The sequence below is a fragment of the Miniopterus natalensis genome, chromosome 1 (genome assembly GCF_054644295.1).
Source record: "Miniopterus natalensis isolate mMinNat1 chromosome 1, mMinNat1.hap1, whole genome shotgun sequence".
Taxonomy (NCBI): Eukaryota; Metazoa; Chordata; class Mammalia; order Chiroptera; family Miniopteridae; genus Miniopterus; species Miniopterus natalensis.
In genome coordinates, this window is record NC_142081.1 from 37,822,592 (window position 1) to 37,836,413 (window position 13,822).

The 13,822-nt window shown below is 32.3% G+C and overlaps 1 protein-coding gene across 1 annotated transcript in view; it reads left to right on the forward strand.

Annotated features, from left to right (window-relative positions):
- Positions 1-13,822, forward strand: part of SOS2 (SOS Ras/Rho guanine nucleotide exchange factor 2) — a 77,809-nt gene that overhangs the window by 46,828 nt on the left and 17,159 nt on the right. Inside the window, exons 9-14 of the mRNA XM_016198088.2 lie at positions 6,260-6,387; positions 6,879-7,534; positions 7,916-7,997; positions 9,741-9,863; positions 11,255-11,358; positions 12,941-13,163. Of these exons, the coding sequence (XP_016053574.2) occupies positions 6,260-6,387; positions 6,879-7,534; positions 7,916-7,997; positions 9,741-9,863; positions 11,255-11,358; positions 12,941-13,163 (1,316 nt within the window). The remainder of the gene's footprint in view (positions 1-6,259; positions 6,388-6,878; positions 7,535-7,915; positions 7,998-9,740; positions 9,864-11,254; positions 11,359-12,940; positions 13,164-13,822) is intronic.

Sequence of the window (13,822 nt, forward strand, 5' to 3'; positions counted from 1 at the left end):
TATATAATGAAAAATGATAGGACAGCATATATAGATTGCCTGAAATTATTTTAGAGTACATTGTTGGATTATTTTTATTCATAGCAATACTTTAAAGTTTATTTTATAGATATTATATATATTTTGTTCTTTTCAAATTCAAACGCCTTTGGGGTTAATCATGAACTACTTTCAGTTTCTATTTTTTCTCAGATAAATTTTAGGTTTTTTTCTTAGCATATATTTTAATTTTTATGTAAGAGGAAAATGAAAAAAAACAATTTATTTCCTGACTTACAAGTAACTTTATAATATACTTCTTATATTCTAAGAAAAAAATCTATGTTTATCCTTCTGTTATCAAGAACATATCTACTCTCTCACTTCAGAATTGATTTATTTAAAGACAAGTAGCATTCTTTTACTCTCTAACTCTGGTCATTCCTTGGAAATTTAGTAATGGGAAGAATAAAAATTTTCCACTCAAGAGAACTTAATCTTACTTTAGTTTAAAGCTTATTAGGAAGACCTAGTACTAATAACTTTAATGAGGTTCATTGGGAAAGATAAGCCATTGTTTCAAATATGAGACAATTGAGTTCTTAAGTAGTACTGTTTTACTTTTTACTTTGGAAAACAGAAAAAAGTTACAAAAATAGTATAGTAAGCTCCCTTCACCTAGATTTACTAATTGTTAACAGGTGATATTTGCTTTGTCACTGCCTTTGTGTTCCTGTGTTTCTATATTCGAGTAAGTGTATTCATAACATCAAGAGCTTGAGATAATGTCTATTAAAAGAAATGTTCTGACTCTTGAAAAACACTGTGAAGATTATTTTGCCACATAATATTTACACTTTCAGTACTGACAGTCACTCATGGACATCTGAAGAAAGAATGCATTTTTTAAACACATAAAGAAAAGTAATAAGTTTTAGTGAGTTGAATTTCCCACCAAATTACTAACATACTATTTTTATGTAAATCTAGAGAGGTTTATTGTTACCAAAAAAGAATTGATCGTATATATTATTTCACATCTACAATGAACTCCTAGTATAACAAATTAGAGACAAATTCATAATTTATTAAAATTTCCCTTGCTTTAGGCACACAGATATTCATAATAGACACAGCATTTTATAGGAATTCAAGAGAAGCATCGTAAGTATTTAAGTGAAGTCTTTAGAGATAAGAAGAAAACTTATATGAAGTGCAAAATCTTGGATGAGAGAAACAGGCAACTATCAGTTAAACAAGGAGTATATTCAGTCAAGTTCATAAGATACTACAAATTAATAAAAGTTCACTCCCACTTTTTTACTTAGTTAAAGCATATATTGATTGCAGGGCATTTATTCTCTTTGACCTCTTTTCCAAAGCACATTTACTTCATTTTATTTCTTAAACTAGTAATTATCCAGCTTGTTTTTAACATAGAGGGGATTCCCTTCAATTCCTGGTCTCCAGGGTTAGGTATAGACCAGTACTTTGCATAATTGTATCTGGTGTCATTGTAGAGAGGCAGGCCGTGTAGTAGTGCAAAAAACGGACCCTGAATTTCATTCCCAGGTTTGAATACAGACTCCTACTCATCTTGGGTGAATTACTTAACCTCTCTGTGCCCCAATTTCTTCATCTGTAACATGTATAATAATGATAATACCTATCTTACAGAGTTATAACAAAGATTAAATAAACCAATGCATAAAAGAGCATGCATAGAATAAGAGCTCAGTAAATGTTCATGGTTGTTTTGTCTAAACACTTAAAATTACAAGTATTTATACAGTAGTCATTCATTCTAATTACCTATCATTTGCAGATCCCATACGAAAAATGAGTAAAACATATCCCCATATTTAAGGAGGTCATGGTTTAGTGAAGAAGATGAGTGTCAAACATAATTACAATATAAGTGCCTAATATAAGTAGTACTATGGGATCACTGAGGCAGGAGTAACTAACTCTGTCTAGGGAAGTTAGAAAAAAATTAATATGGGTGTCAGATATATAGGGATTTTATGTGTGTGTGTGTGCGTGTCTGTGTGTGAGATTTATTTGGGGGAGCCATGAAAGACAAATACCAAGGAACTATTGCAGATTAAAAGAGACAACAGAAACTTGACAGCTAAGTGCAACACTAACTAGGTCCTATATTGTGGAAAATTACCCTAAAGTACAGAATTGGGACAGTGACAAAATTGGATATGCGCTGTAAATTAGATAATAGAACTTTACCAATATTAAACTTCCAGAAGTTGATCATTATATTGTGACAGAATAGCTTTGTTGTAAGACATACCACTGAAATACTAAAGGAGTAAAAGGGAATGATACTGTTTGAGAGTAATTGCTGATACATTTGAATTTTCCTCATATTCCAAAAACAATCTCAGAACCATTCGGCAAAGGTACTTTTCCTCAGCAAGGAACTGAAAGGATATTATCACAAACTATTCAGATAGTTCAAGGAGGGAAATGGTGAACATTCACTATACACAGAATGAGATGAAGCGTATGTGGCAAAATGTTAAAAATTAGTGACAGTACTAGGAGTTATTTGTATTATTTTTACAACTTTTCTATAAATTTGATATTATTTCAAAAGAAAAATTTAAGGGTCAGGAAAGAGAAGAGCCTCATAAGGAGGAGGCACTTCAGTTAGTAATTTCTGTGTCAATAGAAGATGTTTAGAATACATTTTTTCAAATGTCTGTAGGGAATTAGCTTAGATAGTCATTAATTGGATGTTTATTAAATCTCACTGCAGAAAATTCAAGGAATGTTTAGCAAATTATTGGACTAAGGTTATACCAAATAAAGCCTCATTTTTTATACTTATATCACCAGAAAACCCTGTGCTTTAAATAGCCTGAAGTTTTATTTCTCTTTGACAATGTGTAATTATTACATGGATATTTAGAAATGACATGGTAATTTATGTGGAAGAATTTGAGTATTGTGAAAACCAAGTCAGTAGTAGAAATTTTGTGTTCTCGTATACCTATATTGAAAAGCAGTTATCATTTTGGTAGAATCTCATTATTAGTGATAATGTGGAAGGTTAAATCAATAAAAGTAGTAAGAATAAAAAACCTGTAATTAAGTATTTTATATTATCAATACCCATATTTACTAAGAAAATATTGTAGAGTAGAACTGAGAAGAATCTTTTTTTTAAAAAAAAAATTTATCTTTATTGTTGAAAGCACTACAAGTGTCCCATTTTTCCCCCTCAGTTGACCCCCTCCACCTTGCTCCCACCCCCTCCCCAGGCTGTCACTCTGTCATGGTCCATGTCCATGGGTTATGCACATATGCATATAACTTCTTTGGTTAATCTCCCACCCTCCAACCCTCTTCCCTCTGAAATATGATCGTCTGTTGCATGTGTCAATGTCTCTGGATCCATTTAGTTTGTCAGATTCTTTTGTTGATTAGCTTCTTCTTAAAGAAGACCCTTCAACAATTTACGTAGTACTGCTCTGGTGGTGATGAACTCCTTTAGCTTTTCCTTGTCTAAGAAGCTCTTTATCTGACTTTCAATTCTAAATGATAGCTTTGCTAGGTAGAGTAATATTGGTTGTAGGTTCTTGCTTTTCATCACTTTGAATATTTCTTGCCACTCCCTTCTGGCCTGCAAGGTTTCTGTTGAGAAATCAGCTGACAGTCATATGGGTGCTCCCTTGTAGGTAACTAGCTGCTTTTCTCTTGCTTCTTTTAAGATTGTCTCTTTGTCTTTAACTTTTGGAGTTTTAATTATGATGTGTCTTGGTGTGGGCCTCTTTGGGTTCCTCTTGTTTGGGATTCTCTGAGCTTCCTAGACTTGTAAGTTTATTTCTTTCCCCAGGTAAGGGAAGTTTTCTGTCATTATTTTTTCAAATAGGTTTTCAATTTCTTCTTTTCTTTCTTCTCCTTCTGGCACCCTAATGATACAAATGTTGGGCCTCTTGAAGATGTCCCAGAGGCTCCTTATACTATCTTCATATTTCTGGATTCTTTTCTTTTTGCTCTTCTGGTTGGGTGTTTTTTGTTTCCTCATGTTCCAAATTGCTGATTTGATTCTCAGCATCCTCTACTCTACTGCTGATTCCCTGTAAATTATTCTTCATTTCAGTTCATGCAGCCTTCATTTCTGATGGGTATTTTATTAGGTCATTGATGGTCTCACTTGTTTTCATAATAGTCTTACTAATATCCTTGAGCATCCTTATAACTAAAATTCTGAACTCTGTATTTGTTTGCTTGCTTGGTTCTATTTAATTTATTTCCTTTTCTAGAGATTTCTTCTCTTCTTTCCTTTGTGACATGTTTCTTTGCCTCCACATTTTGGTTGCTCCCAGGTGTTTGTTTCTGTGTATTAGGTAGAGCTGCTATGTCTCCTGGAATTTGTAGAGTGACTTTGTGTAGTAGGTGTCCTGTAGGGTTCAGTGGTTCAGCCTCCCCAGTCATCTGAGCTGGGCCTTCTAGGTGCTCCCCTGTGTGGGCTGTGTGCTCTGTCCTGTTGTAGTTGAGCCTTGGTTGCTGTTGGCGTCACTGGGAGGAATTGACCCCCGTGCCAATCGGCTGTGAGGACCAGCTGCAACTACAGCCAAAAAGCTGCTGTGCTGTACACACCCTGATCTCGATGCTTCTTCAGTTCCCTGGTTGTAGGACTTCTGTTCACCTAGATTTCAGGAAGTTCTGAGTGATGGTTGTTCTGTATTTTAGTTGTAATTTTGATGTGGTTGTGGGAGGCGGCAGGTGCAGCTGTTACCTACGTCGCCATCTTCCTAATGGTTGAGAAGAATCTTTTTGTAAGAAATCTTTAAAACAACTTAATAAGCCCTGGCCTATGTTGCTCACTAGTTAGAGTGACGGCCCGCGCACTGAAGGGTTGCAGGCTTGATCCCTGACCCTGGTAAGGGACAACCAATCAATGTGTCACCCTCACATCGATGTTTTTCTCTCTCTCTCTCCTCCTACTCCTTCCCTCCCTTCCACACTCTCTAAAAATTAGTGGAAAAAATATCGTGGGGTGAGGATTTTAAAAAAGCAAAAATATACAGAGCATAATAAATGATTTGGTAGTAATTTTCTCCTTTAGAAGTTAGGATGATTAAGTGCTGATCCTTTTTCAAGCTTACTGCAGAATTTTGTATTTTATAAACTTTCTTTCCTTCATCTTTTCAATTTTTTGTTTCTTAATCTAGTAGAGATTAAGGTTTTACTTCTAATGGTAGTCACTCAAATTATTTATGTTGCAAATCTTTTGATAGCAGTACTTCTGCAAGTATCTTGTAAAATATTAGATGGCTCTGTGCTCCATATAGAGAATAATTTCTAAGACATAGAAATGAGAAGTAATGGATCTAGGACTCAATATCAATTCAGTTCCTTGCTGAGGAAGGAGAACCATTGCTGAATGGTTTTCAGGTGGTTCTTGGAATATAAGGAAAATTTGTCACAAAATTTCTAGTAAGGTAGTTTAAGATCAGGAAATAGATGTAAATTTTTTTAAATTTCTGAAAGAAATGATTATAATTTTTCCAGATTCTTGAATAAATGTATATCTGTATCCATATGTTCTCTATATTTATTTATTATAAGGTCAGTTTTCTTCCATTTTGAGAGTGAGATACAAGAGAAATTTTTAGATAAATAAAATAAAGCCAGAGTTGTTAAGATTAATAATGCAGTTTATAAATCCTATTTCTAAGGGTTAATAAGATAGAATTTTAACTTTCATGGTTTTTGATATTTACTAGAATGGTTGAATTTTATGTTGTAAAAAACATCAGTTGAATCTTTTTGGGTGCTGTTTTCAGAAAAGTTTATGATGGATTGAAGTGCTAAAGTTAGCAACTTGATTATGTTATATAACAAAGATACTCAAGCTTTTAAATATCTCTAAAACTTAAGAATGTAATTATTAAAGAATATAGAATAATTTGTGTGTTTATCTTATTTTCTCTATTCATAATTATTAACAAATAAAAATCACTTTTAAGCTTCATGTTTTGCACATTTTAAACTATTTTTATATATCTGGAAAATGTCCAAGTGGTTATCACAGTTGCTTTTTTTTCCCTGATTGCTATGGTAATAGTACTTTGTATCTATATTGTATAAACATGTAGGAGGAGGACTGGTTTATACATAATTATATGAAATTATAGCTTTTTATTAGGTACATTTAGAATTCACTTAGAGTTATAATATTGCTGCTTCCTCTAATTACGAGAAAGGGAAATAACTGAACAAGGCAAGTTTAATCTTTCTTTGTGGGTTTTCCTAGCAATTGAAAGCATGTAGTGAAGAACAAGAAGACAGAGAATGTTTGAACCAAGCGATTACTGCTCTCATGAATCTCCAAGGTAGTTTGGACCGAATTTACAAGCAGTATTCACCTCGACGCCGACCTGGGTAATTCCAAACTGTTGAAAATATGACTGCTTCTGCATACTTCACTTATATCTGATTCCTGGTTTTCTCAAGAAGTGTTACTTATAGTGATAGTTGCATTCTTGAAAATTATACTTTTGTTTTACATTTTTATTTTGGCCTTCTAGTCTTTTAAATTGGCATTGTAATATTGTTAAGGTATAGGTAATAATGTAATAAAATTTTAAAAGACATATTTAGTAATTTTTGTATAATTTATATAAGAAATAAATTTGTAATTTTAATTCTTATGGGAATAGGAATGAACTGTAGAGCCTCTAGTACTTCTCTTTCACAATAATGAAATTGAGGCATGTAGTGGGAGAGTTAGAAGAAAGTAAATGCTATGTGCAAAATCTAGTGTTTGGTCACTTAATATTTTGGTCACTTGATTTGAAGAGGTTTACACTTAAGCAATTAGGGTTGCTTAGTCATTGAATAAGCTAACTTTGTCTTGGTATTTTTTTTTTTAGGGATCCTGTTTGCCCTTTTTACAATCGTCAATTAAGAAGCAAACACCTGGCTATTAAAAAAATGAATGAAATTCAGAAAAACATAGATGGATGGGAAGGCAAAGATATTGGACAGTGTTGTAATGAATTTATTATGGAAGGTCCATTGACAAGAATTGGTGCTAAGCATGAACGGCATATTTTTCTCTTTGATGGCTTAATGATTAGCTGCAAACCCAATCATAGCCAGTCACGCCTTCCAGGTTACAGTAGTGCAGAATACAGATTAAAAGAAAAGTTTGTCATGAGAAAAATACAAATATGTGATAAAGAAGACACTTGTGAGTACAAACATGCTTTTGAATTAGTATCCAAAGATGAAAACAGCATAATATTTGCTGCTAAGTCGGCTGAAGAGAAAAATAATTGGATGGCAGCACTTATTTCTCTTCATTATCGTAGTACTCTAGATCGAATGCTAGATTCAGTATTGTTGAAAGAAGAAAATGAACAACCACTGAGATTACCAAGTCCTGAAGTGTATCGTTTTGTGGTAAAAGACTCTGAGGAAAACATTGTTTTTGAAGACAGCTTGCAAAGTAGAAGTGGAATCCCCATTATTAAAGGAGGAACGGTTGTGAAGTTAATTGAAAGATTAACATATCATATGTATGCAGGTATGTGAGACTTATTACAAGTGATTATCTAGGGCCAAGGAGCTCAAAGCTTTTCAAGAATATTCAAAAGGCTTGAGGCCTGGAAAAAAATGGATTGCCTCTAAAATATGAAAAGAATACTGCAGAATCAAAAGGAATAAATAACTAATTAAATGTCTTTAAAATATAATACTGTTAATTTCATTAATAGTTAAATATTCACAAAAATTGTATATTCATGAATCTTGAATTTGAAAACAATCCTCATTTATCAAGAAATACTGTGATTGGCAGGAAGAGCCACAGTGGGAGAAACCAGAATAAAAAGAAAAAGGAAGTAAGGCCTCCAAAATATGCTGAATAAATTGAACATGCAACCTGTTTTATGCTCTACCTTTTCAGATCCCAATTTTGTTCGTACTTTTCTTACTACATATCGTTCATTTTGTAAACCACAGGAATTGCTAAGCTTACTGATTGAACGGTAAGAAAAATTTTTATTTCACTTATATTAACATTTTGTAAAAACTTAACTGTTTTGTATCTTGTAAAGTACTGGATACCTACTATGTGCTCAAGTAGTTTTTGAATATAATTTATTTGGCATAAAATTAGCAGTATTTCTGTTCACTCTAAATAGTGTGCTTAACCTGAAATCCCTGTTTGTAACAGAGGTCTTTTGGAACTTGGCAATATTTATAGTGGTGATCAGAAAGACCCAGTTTGAGAGGGTAAAAAACTATCTTAATGAATTTTTTTTCTGTACAATAAAACAATGCTTCCTTAAAAGAGACTTTTTTCTTGTTTTTTAAATATGTTTTTATTGATTTCAGAGAGGAAGGGAGAGGGAGAGAGAGATAGAAACATCAGTGATGAGAGAGAATCTTTGATCAGGTGCCTCCTGCACGCCCCTCCTGGGGATTGTGCCCACAACCCAGGCATGTGCCTGGACCACAACTGAACCATGACCTTCAGGTTCATGGGTCAACACTCAACCACTGACCCACACAGGCCGGTCAAGACTTTTTTATTGCGGAATATTTCAAAATGTATATAAGAGTAAATAGGGAAATATAGTAACCCCATTTATCAATCATCCAACTTCAGTAATTATCAACTTGTGTCATGTTTTCCTGCCACTTCAACATCCTAACCCCAGGATTACAGTCAGCCCCCATATCCACAGGTTCATTATCCTTACTCATCTCCATATACAAGGATATGGAGGGCTGTCTAAGGGACTCCAGCATCAGTGGATTTTGGTATCTGCTGGGGTCCTGGAACTAATCCCCTGTGGATACCAAGGGACAGCTATATTTTGCAGTAAATCCCAGACAGTATAATTTCATCTGTAAATATTTTCAGTTATATTCCTAAAAGATAAGTACTCTTATTAAAAACATAATATATCATTATTAGACCTAAAAATTAACATTTTTTATGATTACTTTTGAAAAGTAAGTTTTAAATTGACTTTTTGTCTTTCACTGAGTATATTAGTGGCATTTAAAATGCTTTATAAGTCAAAATGTAAAATAATTTTTGTTTCACATTTAAAAACTTAGTATCAGAAATTTACCTTGACCTCTATCATTATGTTGTTCTGTGAAACAAAGTTGACCAGACTGAGTCAGTGTAATGAGCTGTGAAGGTTTTACTCGCTTATATTTCCATGTCCAAAATTAGCAAAGCACATATGTTAGACTTCTATAGAATTTAGCTATATTTCCTATGGTTGGGCAGGTTTTTTTTTAAACTTTGATTTTTACTTTATCCACTTAGGTATGTTCTTTAAATACTGTTTAAAATTCAGTTTGGACCTTCTCTTTGGATTTATATTCATTTATTTAAGGAAAATTATGTCTACTTGCATTTTAAAAAATAAATATTAAGGATAGATTATTAAATAAGCCATCTCTGTTATATTCTTTAAAGAGGTTATACTCCTTAAATCTTTTCCTGTTGATCTTTTCTATGTTGATAAGTGCTAGTTATTAAACTTTCTGTTATATGAAAGTAAGACTATAAAACCTTAGTACTGTATAGCCGAAGGGCAATTTTTGATAGTATGTAATGCTTTAACGAAAGTTTATCAGTAATTGTACTTTTCACATAAATGGTAGGAAAGAAGTTTACTTAGTTAAAATATTTTTCCTGCTGTATTTGAAATCCTTTTCATTTATGTATAAACAATGAAAAATTTCTCTCATTTTGCTTTTCTTCTTAGATTTGAAATTCCAGAGCCAGAACCTACTGAAGCAGATAAATTGGCAGCAGAAAAAGGCGAACAACCAATTAGTGCAGACCTTAAAAGATTTCGCAAGGAATACGTCCAACCAGTACAACTTAGGTTTGGCTTGTATATTATGTTTTCAGTGTGCCTTCAATTTTCAATATATAGTTAGCACAAAAGTTTTTACCTCTTAATTCAGGTATAGGTATTGTTGTTAATGTCATAGCAGTTAAGTTCTTTCTTTGTGAAGCTACTCTTAAATACCCTGAAGAATTTTAATTATTAAAATATGTGTTATTTGCATCAGATATCTGACATGTGTTATGCTTCCTGGCCTACTGTCAGCACCCCTCAACATGGATGGACCTGGAGAATATTATGCTAAGTGAAATAAGCCAATCAGAGAAAGACAAATACTATTTGATTTCACTTATATATGGAATCTAATGAACAAAAATAAACTAACAGACAAAATAGAAACAGACTCATATACAGAGAACAGACTGACAACTGTCAGAGGGGAGGGGGGTGGGGGGTTGGGCGAAAAAGGAAGGGATTAAGTAAGACAAACAAATAAGAAGAACCAACCTCATAAACTGACAACAGTGTGGTGATTACCAGAGGGAAAGGGGGTGGGAGAGAGTAAAGGAGGGATAAGTAGTGATGGAAGGAGACTCCACTTGGGGTGGTGAACACACAATACAATAACAGATGATGTATTATAGAATTGTATATGTAAAGCCTATATAATTTTATTAACCAATGTCACTCCAATAAATTGAATAAAAAAATAGAAATAGTCACCCATTGAAGTAATGAAGGAAAAATGCTAATATAATTAATTTACAGTATCTCTAAGTCTCTGGTGGAGAGTGGAATGTTATATTTGTATAGATTGATTAAATATCTACTTGGGAGGTTATAAGTAGTATTTTTGTGGTACTACAAAACAAAATAGCTGTCAGAAATATTTTTGTCTTTTGAAATAAAATACATGTAAATTACATAGAATAAAATACATGTAAATTTACATGGACATACATGTAAATTACATAGAAATTTGATGATAATTCTTGAGTTTAGAACCAAATACAGTATCATAGTTGATTTTCCATCTTATATGGAAACTATATAAAAATTTAGATAATTAAAAATTATTTTTAATGTAAGCACTTAAAAATAGTTTTTGTATAGTATAGAGAATGCATTTTGTACATATAAATAAAGAAAGGTACTTTTCCTGAACATAAATTGGTAATTAAGTGCAAAACCCACAATTTTTATGCTTATAATTTTTTTAAGTATTATTTTAAATTAATAAACAGTTTGGAGATATACTATCTTCATATTGTTGAAGCACTTAACATATTAAGTAAATACAAATTACAGACTCTTTAAGTGTTATAATGGCCTTTGTATGTAAAGCGATCACCATGGCATTAGAGAAGTAAATGTATAATTGAATGCTTAGGTTTCACTAAAATGTGTTTTTCCCCCCATTTTATCAGGATTTTAAATGTATTTCGGCACTGGGTTGAACACCATTTTTATGACTTTGAAAGAGATTTGGAGTTGCTTGAAAGACTAGAATTCTTCATTTCAAGTGTAAGAGGTATATTATTTAAAGGTTTGATTGAATCTTATGTTGCACATGAGTTTATTTTTTAATTTGTGTGACTTTTAATTTAAGAAGCTAAACTAGTTTTTATTTTTAAAAAGTTGAAATAACATTTGGAATGATTTTTATAGACTGTAAGGAGTTTGTGTATGTTTAGAACAACCTTAAGTCTTAGAACCTTGCCTTTTCAAATATTTTAGAAGAATATGTCTTTTCAGGTCAAAAGTCCTCTTTAATAAATTTAAGCCTTTTTATTTCATGTCAAGGTTGCCATTCCTTCAACTAATTAAATATTTGTTTAATTTTATCTGTTTCTTTATTCTCCTTAATCTTATTATTTCGTTTTGAATAGTTAACAGCTCTTTAAATAATGTTTACTTACCCCCAGAAAAGTTTTTAGTGTTTTTGGCACCTGAAAGATAGGAGTTTCCTACCTGAAGTTTCAGAACACAGCCCATGAAATGAAACTGTAGGCCATGAACATTTAAACAGATGTATGTGTCATCAAATGTATGTTATTGAATCAAGAACATTTGTATTTTATCTGATAGTATAAGGCATTAATTTAGCATACTATAACTAAGCGTAGCTTGTTTCATCTACTTGTTCTTTAAGGGGAATTTTACTTAAAATAGAGAATATGATTCCTTTGTTTCAATTTTGAGATATTTAAGTACATTTCTTTCATGTGTACTTTAAAATTATTTATAGTACTAAATTAATTTAAATAATATTGTTAATAGGGACACTAGATTATATGTAATCTAAGAAGCTTCCAAAATACACACACATATTAGAATGAAGCAAGTAAGTCTTATGTTAATGTTTATATTAATGTCTAAAGGCCTTTCCTATACGTGTACCTCAGGATAACCAAATAGCTGGTGTGTGGAAGTTTCTTTTTATACAAGTAGTATAACTAATAAGTGAAAGAGTGATAGAATTAGAATATTAGCATTTCTCAACTCCTAGTAACATCACAAAAGAGAAGTAACTGGTTATTCTGTGCCTCCTGTTAGAAATATTCTGGCAAGTATTCATGTCAAAAATTTGATCTTGAATCAGATAAAGTCTCTGTTTGTCTGATTTACAGAAAATGCAGGGATAGAGAAACATGGCAGTGACACCACAGGGACAGAATTGGCAAGATTCAGATTTGGAGAACCACAGAGCAAAAAATAAATTAGAAGCAAAATGAGAGATTAAAGAACACTTGAGACACATTGACTCAGATCTCATTCAAATCCTATTTCAAACAAACCAACTATAAGAAAACATTTATGAGACAATCAGAAATTTGAACACTAATATTTGATGATATTAAGACGTTATTGTCATTTTTTATATGTGATAGTGGTATTGTTATTTTTTAAAATCTTTAACCTTTAGATACATACTTAAATATTAGATTTGTTTTTAAATAACGAGTAGAAGAGAAGGCATGAGTGGGATTAGATGAAACAAAAAGATGCCATTGAATTGATCATTCTTGAAACTGGATAAAGGTTAAAGATTATATAAAGATTTACAGTTATCTATCAAATAAAAGGTATTTTTGTTTTGTGTCTTTTTCTAGGGAAAGCCATGAAGAAATGGGTAGAGTCAATTGCTAAGATCATCAAGAGGAAGAAACAAGCTCAGGCAAATGGAATAAGCCATAATATTACCTTTGAAAGTCCACCTCCACCAATTGAATGGCATATCAGCAGACCGGGACAGTTTGAAACATTTGATCTCATGACACTTCATCCGATAGAAATTGCACGTCAGCTGACACTTTTGGAATCTGATCTCTACAGGTAGACATTAACAGTAATCTGCTCTGTTTTCAAGAAGCTTGAACATACCTTTGTTTTCAGAGCATTTAGCAAATTATTCATGAGTGCTTAAAAATACCTCATCTATTCTTGTGGGTATGATGGAAAGTTCATAGCACAGTTTTTAACTACAGTCTGTTCTACAGGTAAAAGTCTTAAAACACATTGCTATTTAGGCCTAGATTTGGTATTAGCAGTTCTTCTCAAGAGCACTGGCAGAGAGAAGACTAATGCAATAGAATAGCAACCACTCTCAAGGTAGTCACTGACTCCTACTCCTAATACGTTTTTCAGATTGCTTTATTGAGTTGTTTCAAGCTAAGTCAGTCAGTATGGATGCTAGGCTCTTTGCCGCTAAGTAGATAGAATATTGAGTGAGACAAACTTTCTTCTTTTTCCTTTCTTTTGTTTCAGATTCTACATAACCAAAATTATACTTGGGAGCTTGAGACTGGGTTATGTTTGTTAGCCAAATGAATAACAAAATTGTTAGAGGAATAGATTTCTTAACTTTTTTTAAGGATTCTAAAATAACTTTATCTCTTTGAAGTTAGTATTAACTTTAAAGAAAAGTTATTTCTGAAGTAGTGTGATGACAAACCACACTTAAAACTTCTGAACCATTTTGTGTCATTTATAAG